At 37.7% G+C, this 24,952-nt stretch overlaps 1 protein-coding gene across 6 annotated transcripts in view; it reads left to right on the forward strand.

Annotated features, from left to right (window-relative positions):
- TNRC6B (trinucleotide repeat containing adaptor 6B) overlaps positions 1 to 24,952 on the forward strand; it is a 384,364-nt gene that overhangs the window by 84,924 nt on the left and 274,488 nt on the right. For 5 of the 6 annotated variants that reach the window (XM_077168905.1, XM_077168910.1, XM_077168901.1 and 2 more), the window contains exons 2-3: positions 9,508 to 9,582; positions 24,033 to 24,123. Coding sequence is in view for 4 of the 6 variants with exons in the window: in XM_077168901.1 (XP_077025016.1) it covers positions 24,079 to 24,123 (45 nt within the window). In the remaining 2 variants the exon portion in view is untranslated. The remainder of the gene's footprint in view (positions 1 to 9,507; positions 9,583 to 24,032; positions 24,124 to 24,952) is intronic. The other variant, XM_077168902.1, reaches the window with a different exon arrangement.

Raw genomic sequence — 24,952 nt, forward strand, 5'->3', positions numbered from 1 at the left:
GGTTTTATGGACCTTAAACCTAAAGCAAAAGCACTGAAGAAATAAATAAATAAATGGGAGCTCTTCAAAATTAAACACTTTTGTGCATCAAAGAACTTCATCAAGAAAGTAGAAAGACAGCCTACACAATGGGAGATAATATTTGGAAATGACATATCAGATAAAGGTCTAGTATCCAGAATTTATAAAGAGATTGTTCAACTCAACAACAAAAAGACAGCCAACCCAATTACAAAATGGGAAAAAGACTTGAACAGACACCTACCAGAAGAGGAAATACAGATGGCTAAGAGGCACATGAAGAAATGCTCAATGTCCCTGGCCATTAGAGAAATGCAAATCAAAACCACAATGAGATATCATCTCACACCCACCAGAATGGCCATTATCAACAAAACAGAAAATGACAAGTGCTGGAGAGGATGCAGAGAAAGAGGCACACTTATCCACTGTTGGTGGGAATGTCAAATGGTGCAACCACTGTGGAAGGCAGTTTGGCGGTTCCTCAAAAAGCTGAATATAGAATTGCCCTACGACCGAGCAATACCATTGCTAGGTATCTACTCAAAGGACTTAAGGGCAAAGACACAAACGGACATTTGCACACCAATGTTTATAGCAGCGTTATTTACAACTGCAAAGAGATGGAAACAGCCAAAATGTCCATCAACAGAAGAATGGCTAAATAAACTGTGGTATGTACATACGATGGAATATTATGCAGCTTTAAGACAAAATAAACTTATGAAGCATGTAATAACATGGATGAACCTAGAGAATATTATGCTGAGTGAGTCCAGCCAAAAACTAAAGGACAAATACTGTATGGTCCCACTGATGTGAACGGACATTCGAGAATAAACTTGAAGTATGTCATTGGTAACAGAGTCCAGCAGGAGTTAGAAACAGGGTAAGATAATGGGTAATTGGAGCGGAAGGGATACAGACTGTGCAACAGGACTAGATACAAAAACTCAAAAATGGACAGCACAATAATACCTAATTGTAAAGTAATCATGTTTAAACACTGAATGAAGCTGCATCTGAGCTATAGGGTTTTTTTGTTGTTGTTTTTTACTATTATTACTACTTTTATTTCTATTCTCTATATTAACATTTTATATCTTTTTCTGTTGTGTTGCTAGTTCCTCTAAACCGATGCAAATGTACTAAGAAACGATGATCATGCATCTGTGTGATGATGTTAAGAATTACTGAGTGCATATGTAGAACGGTATGATTTCTGAATGTTGTGTTAATTTCTTTTTTTTTCTTTTTTTCTTTCTTTCCGTTAATAAAAAAAATTAAAAAAAGGAAAAAAAAAATAAATAAAAATGTAAAGCAGTGCCACATTCCCCTTGTTTTTATCCTTTAAAATATCATTATTTTTAGTTTTAAAAATGCTAACATGTAGTGGTTTATAATTGGTATTTTTGATGAATTAATATTTAAAATTTTCATAGCTTTAATTTCCAATATGGTAAATATTTGGTAGTTATAAACCACATAAACAAAAACTCTTTGGGTTCCTCAATAATTCTTGAGAGTGTAAAAGGATCCTGAGACCAAAAAGTTTGAGAATCACTGCTTCAAATCCTTTCAATTCCACTTGTAATCCCAGATTCTACCTGCAGTCTGCCCAAATTATCTAGCCCACTAATATCTGCATTCTTAGAACTCTGCCACCCAGATTAGTGCTTATTAGTGCTCATCTCTGCATTCTTAGAACTCTGCCCCCCAGATTAGCACTTATTTTTGAGGCACCTTTTGTATTAAGTTTCTTCTTCTGGGAACAGGTACCATGTCTTAAACGAGAATTGTTTTAAGACTTCCAAGGTGTGTAGTGCTGGGCACAAAAAAAGCAGTTATTATTGATTATTCATGTTTTTGTTATCTCCAATATCAGTCTTAAAATTTCCCTGGCTCACTGGCTCCTCAGAGAAGCGATGTAAATTTTAAAATTGGCAAACAATTTTGATAGAAATAGACATTTGATTTTAAAAGACTATATAAAATTAATGCACAGTACAGAAAAATAAAGGCCTTTTGCTCATAGATCATTATAAACTGGGTACAAAAGCTGAGCAGATTAATCTATTTAATTCTTTTGTGATCAACAAGTGCAGTAAAACCTGATGATAGACTTGCTTTGAAAACACCAGCCCACCTGGTGCTTAGTAAACATTCCTTAACACTGGTTGAGTTAAATCTGCTGTTTCTGTAGCAATTTTGGCTGTTCTTATAGCTGCAGTTTTTATTCCCTACCATACCTGTCCCCACCTCCAAATACCTTTAGTTGTGTTTAGGTTTCCAGAAAATAGCCTTACATTTTCAAGTCCTGTTTAAGAATCAGCAAGTTGTCCTGGGAATAGACTGAAGGGCACATGAGTTGACCCAGATGGTTTAGTAGTCCAAAGTGGAGCATATGTCCTTTTCATCATTACTGCTTCAGACTGAGTTTGGTTTTCTTAGGCAACTTTCCATAGCTTCCAGAATATGAGAATATGTTTAACATCTTTATGTCAAGGTCCTACCATCAGTCCCAGAGTTCCCAGGAAGTCTAGGACTTTCCATGCAATTAGCACACTTGCCTTGAGAGCCTAGCATTATTTTACCAGGATAGTCCCAGAGCAGAGAATATGCAAGAAGCCTGTTCATTGAATGAGTGAATAAAAGAATGGTCTGTACCGTGATCCTGACTATACTGTTGTAAGTGATGAGCAGCTTCTTTATTGGGGTAAATTCAGATTATTGTATTGAATTGACTTTATCTTTTTCCTAAACATTTTATGTATTTGTTCCTTGTGGTAGCACTGTATTTGATGATGGTAATATAGTGACAAATAGTACTTAGACCCTGCCTTCAGGACGCTTATAACCTAGTAGTGTCTACACATAAATCATTACACTGTTGTGTGTTAAGCCTAATAGAAACATGTACCACATACAGTTGTTAACTCAAAGGAAGGACCTATCCAGACCACCTGTGGCAAGAGAGGGGCATCAAGAAAAACTTGACAAACAAACAAACAGACAGACAAAAAAAAAAAAAAAACTTGATAGGAAAGTTTCCCTGTGCCTGCATCTTGAATGTTGAGAAGAAATTTGTCCTATATGTGGTAGGCAATTCAGCTGGAACCAGCATGTATGAAGGCAGTGGCATGTGAAACCATGTAGTACTTAAGGAAAACTGAAAGCAATTTGCTGAGGTACACATTTGGAGAGGGGAAATGATAGTGAGACGAAGCCAGAGAGGTCAGCAGGTTCTAGGCCTTGTATATCACACAGTGGAAACTGAATTCTCTTTTGAATGTAAATGAGAAATGTTGTAAGGGCAAGTTGGATTTGTATTTTATAAAGATAATTCTAATAGAGGTGGGGATGAGAGTGGGGGGTGGGATGGGTCTTGGAAGTGAGAAATTAAAATACAGTTGGGATGAGCCTGGTGAGAGAGAGCACCAAAACTTCGGCAGTGGTAGTGAAGATAGGGGGGAAAAGCACATAGCAGAAAATCTGGGATTAGAATTGATGGAATTTGGTGAGAGGAGGTTGCTGGTCATGCTTCCAGATTTCTGACTTGCCTGAGTGAGACAGAGAACAACACAGTTTAGGAGAGGATTAGTTTAATTTTGGATGTGTTGTGGAATATGAGATAGAGAAATCCATTGACACTAGGCAGGTAGAGAGATTTGGGAATCATTCAAGATTCAGATGGTAGTTAAATCTGTGGGAGAGAATTAGGACCTGTGTGTATAGTAAAAACAGAAAGGGGAGCATGAACTCCTGAGGAACACACCAGTACTGATGGACAGACAGAGGAAGACTATCCAGCAAAGAGACTGGAAAACATTGGTCTAAAAGGTAGCAAAAATAATGAATTTTTCCATTCCTGTTAGCCCAGTCTGATATGGAACATCAGAATTAGGCTCAGTCCTTGAAACTAGGGGCTGGGTTTTGTTCCCTCCACCCCTTCTCCTACTCTGACACACACACACGCACATGCACACACATACACATACACACACACACACTCCACAGACCATGGTGGAAAGCTGAAACAGTAGTGACAGAGGCTTGGAGACAGAGCCAAGAGACCAGGAATTTAAAACAAGATGCTTCCAGTCCAAACACAGCATCTACAGTATCCTTAATATCAAGATAGGAAGGAGCTCCAAAATGACAAGAGTCAGGTGGTTCTGATTTTCAAGTGCTAAAGAGGGGGTAAAACAAGAAATGAATAGTATCCATATTATTTGACAACTGGGATTGTCAAATATCAGTGTGGTATTGTATATGTTGAGACCACAGATGTAAATGGCTTTTTCAAAAAGCTTGACTGGAAGAGGAAAGAGAGGAAGGCATAATAATAGAGGAGATTTTAGGTTTAAAGGGGATGTTTATAGCTCCTATGCTGTATGCTTATAGGAACTCCTGTTGATCATGGTCTCCTTCTGAACATTTTTACAGAATTTTTAGTGTCGAACTGAAGTAGAAGTAGAACTGGCCACAAACTGCAAATGTAACATTTCCAGATCTTGGAATAATTGTAAATCTCTTGTATATTGGTGGCTAAATTCATCTGCTTGTGGCCAAGTTGCCTCCACTTGAGCTCCTTGGGTTTTGATTTTCATGTTAATTAAATAGGTACCTATTAATTACTTGGGGTAAGGTGCCCTGCTCACAGAGTTGGTTCCCTCCTGTCTGCCGAATCTCCTGGCTTCTTTGCTCACTTCTTGGGAAAACCATGCCTGCCTCCTTGCTGTTGTTTTACTCCTCCTTCACATCTAATGTTTCACTTAAGATGTTCCTCCCAGACTAAGATGTTTCTCCTAGAATTCTTTCTTGAAGTTAGCCCATTTGCCAAGTATGTAGACATTAAGGGTTTTTGGTGCTATTTGTGACTCAGTTGAAGCTTGTAGTTTATGTTTAATAGTCTGTACCCCCAAATTATACTACATATCAAACTGATAACAATAGTGAGTCCTGGGAAGACCAGGGATGGGATAAAGGGGACAGGGGTCAAGGGCTTTATCCATATTGCTTCAGTTTTAAAAAATGGGAGTTAAAATTAAATTAAAAAAAAAATCATTCTCGGGATGCAAGGGTAGTTCAGCAGAATTCTCACCTGCCATGCGGGAGACCTGAGTTTGATTCCTGGCCCATGTACTCTCCCTCTCCCCCACCAAAAAAATTCAGTAAATCATGCTGCAATAGCAGAATAGTCATATGGAAAAAGAATGAAATGTGCCTCCCCCCCCAACTGTATGCATTCAAAAAAAAAAGATATGCTGAATAATCATATTTGAAAATTAAAACCCTGTTATGTCAGAGATGATAATAGTAAAGTAAAATAAGTATAGTTGATCAAATATTTATTTATTTCAACTTGTCATATTCCCCAGGAAAGATTTGGTTCTAACTATCCTTTGATCTTAGCTACGTACCTGCTATGGGGGACCTCTTGAAGTCTAGTTGCAGTTTAGCAGAGCATAGGGTTTGATTTAATTAAAGATCCATTGAACTTTCCCACCACCTATGTGAATCCCAAAATCAGGTTACTCTGGAAGAGACTAAAGAACAGTGAAACGGTTATCATGGTTGCCACTGCTATCCATGATAAGACAGTAGAATTGCAGTGTAGTTCTGAAGGTTTGGGAAGTGTTTTCAAGGAATTTTCCATTCTCCGCATCTTTGGAAGGAAGATAATGCTATAGATAACACCAAGTAGATAATTCTAAATGTTGATTTTTAAAATTAATTTTCATGTTTATCTTGAAAAGGAGTGCATCTGATAAAAGGGTGGAGGGGTTCACACCCCTGTAGAGAAAGTAAGGAAGTTGTTTTAGAAAAACTGGATGTAAGTATGTAGTGGAGAAACTTAGCCTATCTGTAAGTATGCCCAAGAGTTACTTTCAGAAGACCTCTTCTGTGGCTCAGATGTTGTCTCTCTCTCTCTCTCTAAGCCCAACTCTGCAAGTGAAATCATTGCCTTCCCCACTACATAGGACATGATACCCAGGGGTGAAAGTCTCCCTGGTGTCATGGGAGATGACTCTCAGGGATGAGTTTGACCCTGATACCATGGGATCAACAATGCCATCCTGACCAAAAGAGGGGAAAGAAATGTAACAGGTAAGGTATCAGCAGTTGAGAGAGTTCAAATAGAGTCGAGAGGGTACTCTGGAGGTCACTTTTATGCAAGCTTCAGTTAGATATTGCTACCTGTCATAACTTGCCAAGCTCCAATGAAAACCATTTCTCCCAATTCTTAAGAACACCTAGGGCAGCATATAAGATTCTACAAAGGTTCCATGTACTAGGGTAACTTTCCGGAAACTTATAAACTCCGGATGGGTCCCTGGGCCAGATAAGTCCTGAAATGCAGCGGGGCCAGCCTCTCCAGAACTTCAATTAGTTCTGTCTCCCTACCTCATATTATGGATAGCCCCTACCAAAATGAAAAAGTTAGAATGAGCATAGCCCAAATATTCCTAAAAGAGTGGGAGGAAGATCAAAGGTGATGGTGGAGTTATACAGAGAAGGTAGGGTTGAACAAATGAGTATGATTGCTGAATTGTTATATTGATATTTCTTTTAGTCTCCATCTTAGAGCAGCTAGAAGTAAAAACCTAAAACTGTGGAATTGTAACCCATACCAAACTCTGAAATCTGTTCTACAGCTTGTTGTTGCAATGTGCTTTGAAGTTTATTGCTTTTTTTGTTTATGTTATTTTTCACAAAAAAGAAAAAAAAATTCTTCTAGCCTCCAGTATTTTGGAGCAGAAGGAAAAATCTGAAATAGTGGATTGTAACCCATAACGGACTCTGAAATCTGTTTTGTAACTACTTGTTGAAGTGTACTTTGAAAATCATTGCTTTTTCTTTCTTTTCTTTGTATATATGTTATATTTAACAATAAAAAGATTTTTTAAAAACCTGGATACATGAGTACTTGGAACACTGCCGAGTTTTCCTCACCTGACCATCTCTCTGCTTTAACTCCTTTTTTCCCTCATTAAATACTAGCAGACATCTTGGACCAACTGCCAAGCTGACAAAGGACAGAGTTGATCACTGTCTGCTTCTAGACTTGTCTGTGAATAAGGATACCTAATCCTGGGCTACTTTATGATACTGGTATAGAATTTGGGCTAAAGATAAGTGTAGAGGAGAAGTCATGTTTTAGTCAGAGCAAAAACTTTAATTAGAATAGAGAACTGAAAATTAGTCAGTGTTGTTGTATTGATAGTCTGTAGTTGACAAAAAGTTCAAGAATCCAGTCATTCTCTGAGGTCATACATAACCACATAGCCTTGCATCCTTAGTGAGGACCTAGCTTCTTCAGCTTTCATTATTGTCATGTAATGGGGAAGCAGCAATATGGGTGTACTGACTCACTGGGATTATTCAGGATTCAGTTCAGCTTCCATTTTATTGAATGCCTACCCAACACCAAATTCACAGATGCTTAAGACATGTCCTTGCTCATAAGAGTGCCTCTGGAGTGAATAAAGCAGACCTGAAGGTAGTATTGGTAATGATATATCTCACAGGAAGAACACTTAGTCCAGCCAGGGAGGGTACAGAAAACTTCCAGCATGTTAGGCAGAGGGCAGCCCTAAGTAGAGAATGTTGTGGGCAAGGAAACTGTGCATAGTCTGGGCATATAGAATGTGAGATGATGGGGCCAGGGAAATCTTGGATTTTACCTTAAAAGGCAGTGGGCAGTTGTTGACTGAAGTTAAGCAGTGATGTACCTAGATGTCACATTTGCTGTTTAGAAAGAAAATTTGCTAAGAAATGGGTAGGGAGATAGAGGGAATAATTAAACATTACTAATACTCATCCCAACATAATTCCATTTGAGATTGATTTATTCATACAATGTTTAAAGAATAAACTAAAGTAGAGGACAGTAATTAAGAATTCGCTAAAGCAACACTTCAAATAATATGACATAATATAGGACAAAAGCTGTAACTTCCAATCCATAACCATGAATAATGGAATGTGCTTTCTTGGACAAAAGCGTTAGATTGATTGTGAAACTAAGAGGCCAACTTCCAAATAGTGACAAGCTTTCTGACAGCAGTGCAGTAGCTAATCACAGATAAGCTTCTGCTAAGCTCATCCAGCATTGTTCTTATTTTTTTACCACATTTGTACACACGAGTAGGGATACTCGGCCAATCTTGAGCAGGATGTCCTTCTGGCATTTGTTTCTGCCATTGTAAAATGAAGGGACTGGCTTGGGATCTCTTAATGAGTAATAATAAATGACTGTTGTGTCATAATATATACTCAGACATGTATGTGTGTGTGTGTGTGTGTGTATAGAGAGACATTCCATTATGAAATAAATAAAATTTTCACTTTATTTATTAGTGACTTGCTGTGATTTGATTTTGAAGAGACAATTCCCACCATTATGTGGGAATGGATTGGGGAGGGGCAAGAGTGGGACCTGGAGGACCAGTTAAAAGGCTTCTGCAAGCCAGAAATTATGATGGCAATGGAAATGAAGAATTGTGGGTGGATCTGAGGTACCTATCTTGAAAGCAGAAAAGAAGGACTTGCTTATAGGCTTATACAAAGGAAGCTGTGGTTGGGTGAGAAATAGGATGACTCTCAGGATTCTGACCTGAGCAAATGGATGGATGGTGGTGCCATTGATTGAGTCAGTGAAGACTGGAGAGAAATGGGTCTGGGTCGGGCATGAAGAATGCAGTCTGGGACATACTGAATTTGAAATAATTGTGACACATCCAAATGGAGATACTGAAAAGGCAATTTGATATTTCTCGGGTAGAACAAATAAGGTAAAATAAGAAATAATAAAACTTCTTTTAAAAATTAAAGCAGCTGTAAATTTATAGAGACATCATGCAGAAAGTATAGTTTCCATTTAGCCCCCTATTCACACAGTTTCCCTTATTAACGTTTTACATTAGTGTAGTACCTTTGTTACAATTGATAAACCAGTATTATAATTATACTATTAATCATAGTTTGTAGTTTACATTAGGGTTCACTCTTTGTGTTGTATAATTCAATGGGTTTGTGTGTGTGTGTGTTAACTTATATATACCCTAAAATTTCCCTTTTTGAATATATAGTTCAGTGGTGTTAATTATGTATGCAGAGTTGTGCCTTCTTCCCCATCATCCATTGCCAAAAAATTAATTAAGGTTAATATAGATTTTAGTATTTCTTCTGGAAGTGTTTCAGTTTACATTCTTGATGACCTTTGTCTTTCTCAAGCATGTATTTGGTGCTTTACCCTATATTAAAAGCTTTACACATATTTCGTTTAAACTGCGAAACAGCCCTATGAAGAGCAGTGCTTGATGAAGATGCTGGGGTCTTGAGAAATTGGGCCACTGGTCCAAGAAGCAACAGCCTGGATTTGTACTAGCTTCCGTGGTTTCAGAACTTGTACTCTGCCACCTCCCATTGAGTCTTGCTATGAATGTGTGACTCATGATATTTTTTTTTCTTTTTTATTAGGGTTTTGTTTTTTTGCACTGAATGTAGCCTAGACTCATCTTCACAGGCTTGTATAGCCCCAGGATACTGTCAAAGGTATGTTTTTAAAATGTATGTCTACCATGTATTGGCAATGAAAGGAAAGTCTTCATTTAAAAAAGAAAAGTGTACATTATGATGTTATTTCTTTCCAGTGTTCTTATAGAAAGATATTTAAAGTAGCCATCACATTAGCACTTAATATTCCTATTTTTGTGTCCATAATCACCAGTCCCTTTAAAAAGCTCTTATATTTAGATTGACACTAACATTTAAATTGGTGCTTCAACCTATAAAGTTTAGGACTTGTTCTTAGGATTAGCAATTCCAGTTTTATGTGAGTGTGTATTCCTAGTTTTTCAACCTCTAATTGTTTTCTGCTATAGTCTTTAGTCCACATTACTGCCAGAGATAGCTTTATCAGTTATAGATTTACTTATGTCACTCCTCTGCTTCAGAAGCTCACATGGCTCCTGATTGCTACTGATGTTATCCTACAAACCCCTTTAGAACTCAAATCCAAGGCATGGTTCTGTATTCTTTTTTAGTGACTGTTTTCTTTTTCCAGATACATAGTGATTTTTCACAGCTTTGTGCCTTGCTGCTTTAGTTTCCTAGGCTCTAAAAGCAGTATACCATGAAATGGTTCAACTTGAACAATGGAAATTTATTTGCTTATGGTTAGAGTCTAGGAAAATGTCCAAATCAAAGCATCATCAGGGCATTACTTTCTTCTTGAAGACTGCCTGCTGGCGATCCTTGATTCCTCTGCCACGTGACAAGGCACATGGTGGTGTCTGCTGGTCTCTTCCTTCTCTTCCAAGTTTCATTGAATTCAGCTTCTTGCTTTCCTGGCTTTCTCTGTATTCATCCTGTTTTAAAGAACTCCAGTAAGAGTATTAAAACCGATCCTGAATTAATCCTAATTGAAATAGCCTCATCAAAAGATCCTACTTACAATGGGTCCACACCTACAGGAGTGGATTAACTTGAAGAACATGGCTTTCTGGGGTATATACTGTTCAAACCACACTTGGTTACACTCTTCTCTTTGCTTGGGTTTAGAAGAGAGAAGAATGGAACTATCTACTCTCCCTTTTTATATTTTTTCTAATGCCTCCTTCTCCTATACTCTTTGGGCAGAATTTCTTTTTCATCTGTGCTCTAACAGTACCTGCTAGTCTTAAGTAATATAACATTTATTATTTTACATTATAGTTATTTATTTTTAGCTATCTCTTTTATTAGAGTATGAACCCTTTGAGACTTCTTGGAAAAGAAGTTTTTTATAGTACCTATTGGCTGCTCCTGGATACTCTGCTAAAAGCTCTACATACATTATTTAATTTATCCATATAACACCTCTTCCTGCCCAGTTTTGTGGATGAGAATAATGAGGATTTGAAAATTAAGTAACTTGCCCAAGATTACACAGCTCATAAATGACAAAGAATAATGGTTCAGTTTCTTCAGAGCCCAAACTCATTCTACTATACCACATTAGCTTAGCACCATCTGGCATGTGGTAGTGACTCAGTAAATGTTTATTAAATTGATATCTACTGCATGATAATGGGTTTCGGTTGATTAACTCAGTCATTCTTACATAGAAATTCATTCATTGAATGCATATTAAATATCAGGTACACAGTTGTAAGTGGGTTGTGAATATAGCATCTGGTATCAAGGGGTTGGCAGTGTAATAGGGAGACATCTATGTAAACAAATAAATCCAATAAAGTATTACAGGTTTATACTAGAATTCACACAAGTGTCTTTGGAGACACTGAGAAAGAAATCATCTATTCCACTTAGAGATGGATCACAAAATATTTAATAAAAACTGAGTCTTGAATGATGAGTAGGACGTCACTGGTTTACCAGGGAAGAGAAAGACAGAAGGAGTAAAATGAGCAGAGAAACATGGAAACTTAAGATAATCTGGCAAATTTGTGAAGCTATTATTAGTTCAGTGTGGCTGTTACAAAGGGAACATGCAACCTTATGGGTGAGGCTGGAGAGATAGGTGAGGACTGGATCCTGGATAATTTTGAGCAAATTAACATATTTGCCAACTTTTATAGAAGAACTAGCACCAATATTGTAGGACGTTACTCATTTTTAGTCATTAGCATTGAGCCCTGTCCTGTGTGTGCTGAGCACTCTGTCGGGTCAAGACTGTCCATCATTTACCACGTATGGCAAACTGGTGACAGCTCTGAGGTAAAATAATGTACTATGTTATCACATCATCATATAATAGTGTTTGCACCAGTTGTTTACCCCTCCATTTTATTTTCACATAAGTGGACTTATGTGGACTTCACTCTCTGACTGTCCACTTATGTGGACTTCACCTCTGACTGTCCCCTGCTATCAAACTGCTTAACTAGACCCTTTGTCACTTCCTAGGTGAAACCCTTGGGTTCAGTATGATTTGTATTGCCTGCTTTATACTCCTTCCATTTTGTCAAAAGGATATACAACTTAGACTGTTAGACACAACTGTAAGACATGCCTTCAAGAGGGATTGCCATCAAGAATTTTTTCAGATACACATTGTTCTAGTTTGCTAGCTGCCGGAATGCAATATACCAGAAACGGAATGGCTTTTAAAAAGGGGAATTTAATAGGTTGCAAATTTACAGTTCTAAGGCCGAGAAAATGTCCCAATTAAGTGTATAGAAATGTCTGATCTAAGGCATCCGGGGAAAGATACCTTGGTTCAAGAAGGCCAACGATGGTCAACATTTCTCTCTCAGCTGGAAGGGCACATGGCGAACATGGTGGCATCTGCTGGCTTTCACGTGGCTCTACAAAAAGGGATTCTCTCCAAAATGTTTCTTCTTTTAAAGGATTCCAGCAAGCAATTCCACCTTCAGTGGGTGGAGACATACCTCCATGGAAATCATCTAATGAAAAGTTACCTCCCACAGTTGGGTGGGTCACATCTTCATGGAAACAGTCAAAATGCTCCCACCCAGTAATATTGAATGAGGATCAAAGGACATGGCTTTTTTGGGGTCCACCACAGATTCAGACCAGCACACACATATTAAAAAAATATTAGGGATTATTCCAGAACAACAGGAACATGAGAGCAAATTAAATAAAGCACGAATAGAAAAATAGGTATTGATATAATATGTAGTAAGTAGTTGGATAATAAGATGTTAATCAGGAAAGAGTTCTAGAAATGAAAATTAACTTGATATTGGAAGGGTAGAGATGTGTATTGGTGATGAAGGGAAAGGATTTCAAAAGGGAATATGAACTAGAATGGCATATGCTTCAATGGAAATTAGCAGGTTGTGTGGTGGTGTGTTGCATTCTAGCAGCTAGCAAACTAGAACAGGTACCCATAGAGAAAGGGGAGAGGAAGGGGCTGTACTAGTCAAGGCCAGTTTCTCCTTCCATATTCACTAATCTAATAAGTCACTTCCTTCCTCACAATGAGTTAGGGATATGATGAGACCAGGAATATTAAACAAACTGATGTTGCTCCCTTCCCCACCCCCTACCCCCCACACGAAAGGCATCAAAAAGTGAGGAAGAAATTTTTCTTCTCTAACATTTCCCAGTTTTGGTCTTAACTAGTAAGTCTAGGTCAGCCAGGAGTGTGCCTGTCCTGTAGGAAAGAGGCAGTCATCAGGATAGTCCTTCCCCACTTGTAGCACAGTCCCCTAATACCAACCACTGTCCTCTTGGAGTCTTGGGACCATTGGTGGATAAAATAGATTTTGTCCCCAGAAGATTCTAAAATAGATTAGAACAATATGAAAATTATATGAATTCCATGGCTAAATTATTTCAGCACTGTTCCTCCCACCATCATATTCAGAAAGTAAGCCTACCTCTAGCCCAAGAGCAATTAGTTCTGGTAAAATTTGGCATGACTGAGTACTGTACTTATTTTTGCCAAAGACTGTGGCAGAGACTTATTGATATCCAAGGGCAGGAGGATAGGCAGAGGCCCTCTTGGTTTTAGCCTCAGTCAAATGCCAGTTGCTTAATGCTGGTGTCCTGAGTCCTTGACTTGACTCTTACAATTTGGAAAAATCTTCCAACTGGAGGTTAAATTTGGACTGTCTTTACTCTCTCTGGAGCAAAATCTGCCATTGCATGATGCCTTCTTTTTAGAGATTAATAGTTGAAGTCTTGCTTTTACAAAATTCAGGTATTTATAGTGGTGGCAGCCCCAATTAACACATTTTACAAGAGCTTCCTTGCTCCCTATCTTTCCTTCCCTCCCTCTCTTCTCTTTCTTCCTTGTATGAAGTATAGTCAGAAACCTCTTAATATCCATTTCCCGCTTGAATCACCTATGTAAGCCTAGCACAAACAATTTAAACCTAGAACATCTCTGGTTGTGTAATGTTGTACTGTTTGCAATTCAACTGCTTTGTGGTTTACTCTTCCACTCTCTAACAGCTAAAAGGTCTAAATGAAGAAAGTCTTATTTCCCTGAAGACTAATCTTGCCTCAGCCACCCCTGCTTAGGAAAGCCGTTCTTCATAATTCAAGGTCAAGCAGAAGCCTTCAGTACAGTGAAGCCACCCAAGCCTCCCTTTGCTGAGGACAGCACAGCTGACATTCGCTTGCTAGGCCAAAGTGGCCAGTTTATGCTGAGCTAATATTTAATTGAGCTTTCAGTACTACCACCACTACCACCTCTGTTGCCAACTGTGGCTTGTTTTTTTATGAGGCTTATGTGCCTTAGTGCATCCAGCCTTGTCTCTGTATAAACAGCCTTTTATCTGAAGAAAAAGCTGTGTAACTGTGGTCACCACCAAGGTCAAAATTCTGTATGGCCTATGGTTTTTAAACCTCTAGCTTAGCCTCTGTAGTTTAAAACTCATGTACAACTGTGAAAACTTACTTGGCTTAATAGTAAGCCTCTACAAACTGCTGAAGTCAAAATACATAGCCCCCTCACTAAAGTCCAAGGCCCAATGTCCTGGCCCCCAACTGAATCTTCAGAATTCCCACATGTATTTTACTCTCCCAAATTTTACTTTATATCTATAAAATTCCTGATCCATGCACCAGATGTTAGGGTCTGTGAGATGCAAAATAAACAGCACTTCCCTTCCTTGCCTGAGTTACATAATAGTTGAGAAATAAGACAAAAGGATAAGGCATCTGGGAGATCAAAACTTCACCTCTATTACTAGTAAAGCTATACTGAAAAATATGACTTTTATTTACAGACAAGAGAACTTCTTAACATTGAACCTCAAAGTTCACTGGGCACAGGTATAGTTGTGAGGTCCTGCCCTTGTAGGATTTATAGATGCAGGGTGCATGCTCTCTAAGGACAGCTGGCTTCCAAGAGGAAAGGAGAGAAAGGAACTATGCTCTTTAGACCTTGTTTCTCCTCCTGAGCTCACCATTCAAAGATGAAGAGGGAACAGGAGTGAACCCTCCAGTAGGGGAAGAAATATTCTTTTTTTTACAGTACATTCAAGTGAAAATGGTCTAAACCCAAGTGGAGATAGGAGACTAAAGGGAGCATAAGAATTCAGAGTAGAAGATGTTTTGTAAGTTAATCATCAACTTGTACTTATTTTATTTTAAGTTTTTTTTCCTTGACCTTTTATTTTGATACCCTTTCAAACTTACAGGACAGACAGAAAAATATTACGAACTCCATACCTACACCCCCCCATATCCAGATCCACCGACATTTTGCCATATTTGCCTTTTATCATTTGGTCAATCCATTTTCTGAACACTTGAATGTAAGGTGTATACATTATGCTTCTTGAACAGTTATTACTTCCATGTATAGTTCCTAAGAAGAAGGAACACATATTCACTATGTGTTTCGGTGTGCTAAAGCTACCAGAATACAATATCCCAGAAATGGATTGACTTTTACAAAAGGGTATATATTAGGTTGCAAATATACAGTTCTAAGGCCATGAAGATGTCCAAATTAAGGCATCAACAGATGATACCTGGACTCTGAAGGAAGGCTGCATCTGGAACACCTCTATCAGCTGGGAAGGCATGTGTCTGGTGTCTCCTGGTCCTTGATCCCGATTCATTGCTTTTAGCTTCTGATTCCAGTGGCTTTCTCTCTGTCCTACAGGTTTTCTTTTAGCATCTCTGGGTTGTTTCTCTTTCTAGGCATCTGTGGGTTCTCTCTTAGCTTCTCTGGGGCAAACTCTGGATTTTGTCTCTTAGCTTAGCATCTCCTGGGGTGTTTTCTGTCTCCAAACATCTGTGCTTTCTACAAAATGTCTCTCTCTTAAAAGTTCTCCCAGTAAGCGAATGAAGACCCACCTTAAATGGACAGGGTCACATCTCCATAGAAACAACCTAATCAGGAGGTCCCACCCAACAATAGGTCTGCCCTCACAAGATTGGATTAAAAGAACATGGCTTTTCTGGGGTATATAACAGTGTCAAACGAGCATACTATGTAACCACCTTGAATTTGTCAAGTTCAATAAATTTAATATCAATAAAAAACTTACAGCTTGTATTCCAATATTTTCATATGTCCCAATAATGTCCATTTGAGCCTTTTCTCCTCCCTTGTTAGACCGCATCCAGGATCATGTATTTTCCTCTCATTGTCATTGTCTCTTTAGTTGCTCTTTAACATGTACTTGTTAAACGCCTATTAATTCATGAAGCTCAAATATATTTTCAGTTAGCCCTCAGAATAGCTATTGTTCCCAAACTTCAGTAAGGAACTGAAACTTAGACAAATTGAGTAACTTTCTCAAGGTTACAGAGCAAATTAGCATTCAGGTCTGTCTGATTCCTTCAGTTAGAGCTGTAGCTTTCTCACCAGGTTCTAGTCACTGTTCTTATTCATGCCCCTTCAGACCTAACAACAGTGAGGTATGCCACTGGTGCTAGCCACTAGGTGCTTTAGTACCCTTTGTTGGATTCCCTTAATTGTTTCTACTTTAACATGTTTGAAAATTGAGGACTAGAGTAGTAGAGAAGGTAAAACTTAAACTGTCCTTGAAGAATGAGTAGGATCTTGTGACGAGATCATGGCGTTCCAGAAGTGAGTGTAGGGGCAAAATCTTGGTTAAAATCATCCTCAGTAGAGAAAAATTGAAAAATTTCCCCCTAAGATTAGGAACAAGGCAAGGATGTCCACTATCACCACTGTTATTGAATGTTGTGTTGGAAGTTCTAGCAAGAGCAATTAGACAAGGTATCAAAATTGGAAAGGAAGAATTAAAATTCTCACTGTTTGCAGATAATATGATACTATATGTCAAAATCCTGAAAAATCCACTGCAAAACTATTAGAGTTAATAAGTACAGCAAAGTGTCAGGTTACATGATCAACACTCAAAAATCTGTAGTGTTTCTATACACTAGTAATGAGTAGTCTGAGGGGGAAATCAAGAAAAAAAATTCCGCTTACAATTGCAACCAAAAGAATAAAATATTTAGGAATAAATTTAAGGATACAAAAGACCTATACAAAGAAAACTACAAGAAATTGCTAAAAGAAATCACCGAAGACCTAAATAAATGGAAGGGCATACCGTGTTCATGGATTGGAAGACTAAATATAGTTAAGATATCAGTTCTACCTAAATTGATTTATAGATTCAATGCAATACCAATTAAAATCCCAAAAACTTACCTTTCAGAAATGGAAAACTCAATAACCAAATTTATCTGGAAGGGCAGGGTGCCCCGAATAGCTGAAAGTATACTGCGAAAGAAAAATAAAGTCTAAGGTCTCACACTGCCTGACTTTAAGGCGTATTATGAAGCTACAGTGGTCAAAACAGCATGGTAATGACATAAAGATAGATATACTGACCAATGGAATCAGATAGAATGTTCAGATAAAGACCCTGTCATCTATGAACAATTGATCTTTGGTAAGGCAGTCAAGCCAACTTACCTAGGACGGAACAGTCTCTTCAATAAATAGTGCTTGGAGAACTGGATATCCACATGCAAAAGAATGAAAGAGGATCTATATCTCACACTGTATACAAAAACTAACTCAAAATGGATCAAAGACCTAAACATTGATCTAAGGCCATAGAACGTTTAGAAGAAAATGTAGGGGAATATCTTATAAATCTTACAATGGGAGGTGTTTTTCTAGATCTTACAACCAAAGCATGAGCATTGAAAAAAGAAATAGATAAATGGGAACTCCTCAAAATTAAACACTTTTGTGCATCAAAGAACTTTGTCAAGAAAGTAAAAAGACAGCCTACACAATGGGAGACAATATTTGGAAACGATGTATCAGACAAGGGTCTAGTATCCAGAATATATAAAGAGATTGTTCAACTCAACAACAAAAAGACAAACAACCCAGTTATAAAATGGGCAAAAGGCATGAACAGACACCTCTCAGCAGAAAAATGCAAATGGCTAAAAGGCACATGAAAAGATGCTCAACTTCCCTGGCTATTAGGGAAATGCAAATCAATACCACAATGAGATACCATCTCACACCCACGAGAATGGCCCTTATCAATAAAACAGAAAACGACAAGTGCTGGAGAGGATGTGGAGAAAGAGGCACACTTATCCTCTATTAGTGGGAATGTAAAATGGTACATCCACTGTGGAAGGCAGTTTGGCTATTCCTCAGGAAGCTAAGTATAGAATTGCCATGTGATCCGGCTAGGTATCTACTCAGAGGACATGAGGGCAAGGACAAAAACGGACATTTGCACATCAGTGTTTATAGCAGCGTTATTTACAATTGCCAAGAGATGAAAACAGACCAAATGTCTATCAACAGATGAGTGGTATATATATATATATATATATGATGGAATATTATGCAGCTATAAGACAGAATAAAGTTATGAAGTATGTAACAACATGATTGACCTTGAGGACATTGTGTTGAGTGAGATTAGCCAGAAACAAAAGGACAGATACTGTGTGGTCTCACTGATATGAACTAACGTTAATGAATGAACTTGGAGAATTTCAGTTAAAGACAGACCATCAGGAGATAGAAATAGGGTAGGTACTGGGTAATTCGAGCTGAAAGGATACAGACTGTACAACAGGACTGACTGTAAAAATTCAGAAATAGATAGCGCAATACTACCTAACTATAGTTCAATAATATTAGTACACTGAATGAAGCTGAATGTGAGAATGATAGAGGGAGGCTGGTGGCACAAATGAAACCAGAAGAAAAGATAGACAATAAAGACTTGGATGGTATAATCTAGGAATGTCTAGAGAGTACAATGATAGTGACTAAATGTACAAATTAAAAAATGTTTTTGCATGAGGAACAGCAAAGAAATGTCGATATTGCAAGGTGTTGAAAATAGATGGTAGTTCATATTTTAAAACTTTAACTTCTGTGTGAGACTAAAGCAAAAAATGTTTATTTGGTACCAAATTTATATTTTGACTAGTGCATTTCCTAATATAACTTATATGGATAGTTTAATTGAACACCATAAATACATGGAACCTTGAGTACGGCGTGAGATTTTGTAGGTTTGTCCAGAGTGATGCCCCGATAAATCCCAGAGTGATTTGTACAGTGAACAGAAAATTATTTGGAAAGTCCCCTTGGGGGAATGGTAAGAAAGGGGGAAAATTCAACTTTCCCATTTGGAGAAGGCCTGATATTCTCGCAAGCAGTGAGGACAACAAAATCAATATGCCCTTAATTTTGTGGTTTGTTCATACGAAAAATATCCCCACAAAGAATAGGTTAAGCCTACTTAAAATTAGGCCTGTGAGTCACTCCCAGAGAACCTCTTTTGTTGCTCAGATGTGATCTGTCTCTCAGCCAGTATGTCAAGCAAACTCACTGCCCTCCCCCTCTCTATGTGGGACATGACTCCCAGGAGTGTAAACCTCCCTGGCAATGTGGGACAGAAATTTGAAATGAGCTGGGATTCAGCATAAAGGAATTGAGAAAACCTTTTTGACAGAAAGGGGAAAGAGAAATGAGACAAAATAACATGTCAGTAGCTGAGAGATTTTAAAAACAGTTGAGATTTATCCTGGATGTTATTCTTTCACATTATATAGATATCCTCTGTTTAGTTTAAGGTGTATTAGAGAGACTAGAGGGAAGTATCTGAAACTGTAGAGCTGTATTTCAGTAGCCCTATTTCTTGAAGATGATTGTACAATGATATAGCTTTCGCAGTGTGACTGTGTGATTGTGAAAACCTTGTGTCTGGCATCAGACCTTTTATCTATGATATGGACAGATGAGTAAAAAATATGGATTAAAAATAAATAAATAGTAGGGAGAACAAATGTTAAAATAAATTGGGTAGGCGGGCCGCGGTGGCTCAGCGGGCAAAGTGCTTGCCTGCTATGCCGGAGGACCTCGGTTCGATTCCCGGCCCCAGCCCATGTAACAAAAACGGAGAAACAGAATACAATAAAACAAGAAAATGTTTAAAAAGATGTTTCCCTTTCTTCCTTCCTTCCTTCCTTCTATCCTTCCTTCCTTCTCTCTGTCTTTCCTTTAAAAAAAAAAAAAAAAAAAAAAAATAAATTGGGTAGAGAGAAATACTAGTGGTCAATGAGAGGGAGGGGTAAGGGGAATGGTATGTATGAGTTTTTCCTTTTTGTTTTATTTCTTTTTCTGGAGTGATGTAAATGTTCTGAGAAATGATCATAGTGATGAATATACAACAATGTGATGATATTGTGAGCCATTGATTGACACCAAGTATGGATATTCATACGTTAAGAATGTTCTCATTTGTATGTTGATTGGTTTTACTAATAAAATAAAAAAAAATGTATTGGTTAAAACCTTGAAGATAGGGAGAAGGGTGGGGAGAGTGGAGGAGGATAGATGACAGTGTTCCATATTGAGGATGGGGAAAAGGAATCAGTGAGTGAGAAAGAGAATAACTGTCAGAAATGGGATGAACTAGAATAATCAAGCAAGTTTAGCTACAAAGAGACTTAAGCACTGAGAGTCCAAATAGAAAAATTCAGAAAGGATTAAACTAAAAAAGTAGTTATATTTTTTGGTGTCATGGATTGAATGAATGAAAAGGCTGCAGGGCAAGAGTGGCAGCCTTTCATCAAGGAACACATCTGCTGCCAACTCTCCTTCTTCTCTTTCTGCCTTCCTCTCTCCTGCCCCTCACTCCCATTACCTTAGTCCAACCGAAAGCTAGATGAAAGGGAGTCCATTGTTGAAGTCTCCTGGGGCATAGAACTGGGTAGAGAAGAGTGGAGTATGGATCTGGAGGGGCAAGAGAAGAGTAAACAGCACCAGACCAAGACTTTCTGTTAACATGTGCCTAGGTGATGAAGGAGTCCCAAGGTGTCTCCCTCGGTCAGCTATGTTATAATGTATATATGTGAAATACACTCTCTGTTAGCTCTAGTAGAATCAGGACTGAAAGACACTTGTGAAGTGATTTGAGTACCAAATCTTTCTAAGTATTTTATTGAGTTTTTCTAATGCCATCAACTTAATTTTCATTGAAAGAACAATTCTGTTTTTTAGTAACTGTCATAAACCCGTGAGGGGTAGAATCAACTATAGAGAAAGTCTGTTTCACTTCTCATGAGTTTCAGTAGTTTGTTGTATAGAAGGAGCAGACAATGTCAGTTAATCTGGGAATGAGTGAGTGGAGGTTGATTGAGAAAGCATCTTCTGTACTGATTTTATACTTTACATCATGTAAATAAACATTGATCCCTAAAAACCTTTTTAGGTGAGTATAGTAGGTATTTTAATGCTCTCGGAACAAACCCATACCCCACCGCCCAAAAGATGAGGGAAAATTCCTGAAATTAATTGTCTTCCTGATGATCAGGTCCTGTGGCTGTTTATTGAGAAGTCTGCCCCAGAACCAGACCTCCAGGCCCCAAACTGCTAAGGATACATTGTCCAACATCTTTGTGGCTTTTTTATTTTGTAGCCACTATACCTTCTAAAGTATTTGAAAGGTTTTAAAATATTAGTATCTATTTTACAATGAAGATCTGTTTTGTGTCTATTTGAGTAATTATTCCTCAACAATTACATATTTAATGAATTGATTTCAATGTTTCATAAATTTTAAGCCACTTCCTTTTGCTGTATTTGACTTCATAAAATTTAACAAACTTTTGCTTGATATATATATATATATATATATATATATATATAATCTTTATATACATGGGCAGGCACCAGGAATCAAACCTGGGTCTCCGGCATGGCAAGCGAGAATTCTTCCATTGAGCCACCCTCACACCACCCTATGTACTTTATACTTAGAGGAAAAACCTCTACTTTTTATTTTCTTGCCTATTAAGTCTGTTCTCTTATAAAAAGAAATGGATATTCAGTTTAATAAGCAGATTTTCTTAGAATAAAAAAAGTGGAATCAACCAATTAGAGTGTTCCTTTTTAAAAAATATATTTTTATTGACAGATCTTCACACACATATAGTTCATGCATGATGTACAATTAGTGGCTCACAGAATCATCACATAGTTGTGTATTCATCCCATGATCAGTTTTAGAACATTTATTTGCATCACTCCAGAAAAAAAAATAAAAAGAAAAAAGAAACTCATATATCATATACCCCATCCCTCCCTCTCAGTTACCAATAGTATTTCAAGCCCCCCAATTTATTTTACCCTTTATCCTCTCTATCACGTATTTATTTTTTGTTCATATTTTCTTTTACTCTTCTTCCATAATCTGGATAAAGGAGCATCAGACGCAAGGTTTTCACAATCACATGGTCACATTGTAAAAGGTATATCGTTATATACAATCATCTTCAAGAATCCAGGCTACTTGAAGATGTGGAGCTGTGCTCCAGTGGCCATGTTTCTTGAAGATAATTATATGATAATATGGCTATGGCACTGTGACTGTGTGGTCGTGAGAGCCTTGTGTCTGATGATCCTTTTGTCTGCCTTATCGATGCACAAGTAAGACATGGATTAAAAATAAATAAATAATAGGGGGAACAATTGTTAAAATAAATTTAGTAGATTGAAATGCTGGTGATCGGTGAAGGAGAGGGGTTAGGGGTATGGTATGTATGAATTTTTTTCTGTTTTCTTTTTATTGTTTTTTTCTGAATTGATGCAGGTGTTCTAAGAAATGATCGTGATGATGAATATACAACTATGTGATGATAGTGTGAGTTATTGATTATATAACAAGAACAGTATGATCATATGGTAAAAATGTTTGTGTTTGTATGTGGTTATGTATCATAAATAAAAAGTAAATAAATTAAAAAACAAAAAAAAAGAATCCAGGCTACTGTAACAGAGCTTAGCAGTTCAGGTACTTCCCTCCAGCTACTCAAATACAACATAAACTAAAAAAGGGTATCTATATAATGCATAACAATAACCTCCGGGATACCCTCTCAACTCTGTTTGATATCTCTCAGCCACTGAAACTTTATTTTGTCTCATTTCTCTCTTCCCCGTTTTGGTCAGGAAGGCTTTCTCAATCCCATAATGCAGGGTCCTGGCGAATCCCAGGAGTTCTGTCCCACATTGTCAGGGAGACTTAATCCTGGGAGTTATGTCCCACGTAGTGGGGGAGGGTAGTGAGTTCACCTGTCATGTCAGCTTAGAGAGAGGCCACATCAGAGCAATGAAAGAGGTTATCTGGGGGTAACTTTTAGGCATAATTACAAGTAGGCGTAGCCTATCCTTTGCAGGAATAGTTTCACAGGAGCAAACCCCAGATCGAGATTGCAGCCTATTGGTTGTCCCCACTGGTTGCAAGAATATCAGGAATTCTCCAAATGGGGAAATTGAATATTTCCTCCTTTCTCCCCAGTCCCCCAACAGGATTTTGCAAATACTTCTTTATTCACTGCCCAAATTACTCTAGGATATACCAGGACATCACACTAACCTGTGCTTGTTCTAACCAACAAGATCTCACGCCCTATTCAAGATTCCATGTGCTTACAGTGTTCAACTAAATTGACCATACAAGTTAAATTAGGTAATGCACTACCCGAAATATAAATTTTGTACCAAATAAACATCTCTCCCTTTGGTCTCACACAGAAGTTGAAGTTTGAAAATACAGGGTAAATATCCTTTACCCCATATCCCAAATTAGAGTGTCTTAATTTCATGTTATAAAAACCAAGAATGTTGAACACAGGTTATAAACCCAAGAAACCCAACCAATTCCAATGGCTTACCTAATATCTTGGCAGTGTGACTTGCTATGACATAACAACTGGTTGATGCCTTTGCTTAGGTGGGCATCGTTTCTGATGGGTCAGTGTCTATGCTGTATGAATTGTTTAATGTTTTCCATGTAACCTCTGCTAAAAGCCAAATAAACTGGAAAAGAAATTTATAACTCTTTTATATGGACATTATATTTAATACACATGTATTTTAATATATACATGCATACTGCTTAAGTTACTTAAGGTAAATTTTTAATTTACTTAAGGTAAATTTTTCATGGCAGCCCTGGTGACAGAACTTCAATCTAAATCTTTGAACGAACAAATTTTTTTCATGGGATTCCTTATATGTTTTTTTCTTTTTTCTCTTTTAGGCAGTATTTGTGTGTTTTTGCAGAGTCTTGCACAGAGTCTGTTCCCATGCAAACCAATGAGGGAGAAATATCGGAAGAAAGCAGTTCCAAGGTCAGTAAATTACTAAAAGTACAAACAAGTTGAACAGAAATTAAACAGTAAAGGTAGTGGATAAACAAAGTGGGTGTTTGTGTTGTGAGTTTAAAAATTAGATTGATTTAAATTAGAACGTAACCTAAGATTGAGAAGTTTTTTTTTTAGAATTTTTTTTTTTTTTTTAACATGGGCAGGCACTGGTAATCGAACCGGGGTCCTCTGGCGTGGCAGGCGAGCATTCTTGCCTGCTGAGCCACCGTGGCCCGCCCGAGAAGGTTTTTTATCTTCCCAATATACAATTTTCTTACTTTACATACAAATTGTATTGGACATACAGAGAACTTTATGATTCATTTTTAGAAGACTAGCACTATCTCTTTAAAAAAATTCATTTTGAAACTTTTGTGCGCCGTTTATGAAAAATAAAAACCAATCAGAACAGGTAAAAATAAAAGCCCTTCCTTTATTTCTGCTGCATGGAGGCAGCCCCTGATAGTTTCTTATGAATTTTTAAATGGTAATTTGGTTTGGTTTTTCAAGCTAAAAGTGGAACATTATTGTCAAGCCACACAGATAAAAAACCATCTATGTGTTTATCTATATCTCTGTTTATCTCTGGTTCCATGTCCTGCATTTCCTTGGTTTTTACTTTAACTGGTCATATGGGACTGTCAGTATCACCTCACTTCCCTCTTTCTCCATTCGAAATTATCTCCTTCCTGAGAGTGCCTGAAAGTATCTCACACTGTCTCCTGAACAGTGCCTAGCACCCACAGTATTATGTGCTGCCTTGAATCCACTTGAAGTCCTTTGCTGCCACTACAGTGCTACCAGTACTCTCTGT

Source organism: Tamandua tetradactyla, chromosome 7 (genome assembly GCF_023851605.1).
Source record: "Tamandua tetradactyla isolate mTamTet1 chromosome 7, mTamTet1.pri, whole genome shotgun sequence".
Taxonomy (NCBI): domain Eukaryota; kingdom Metazoa; phylum Chordata; class Mammalia; order Pilosa; family Myrmecophagidae; genus Tamandua; species Tamandua tetradactyla.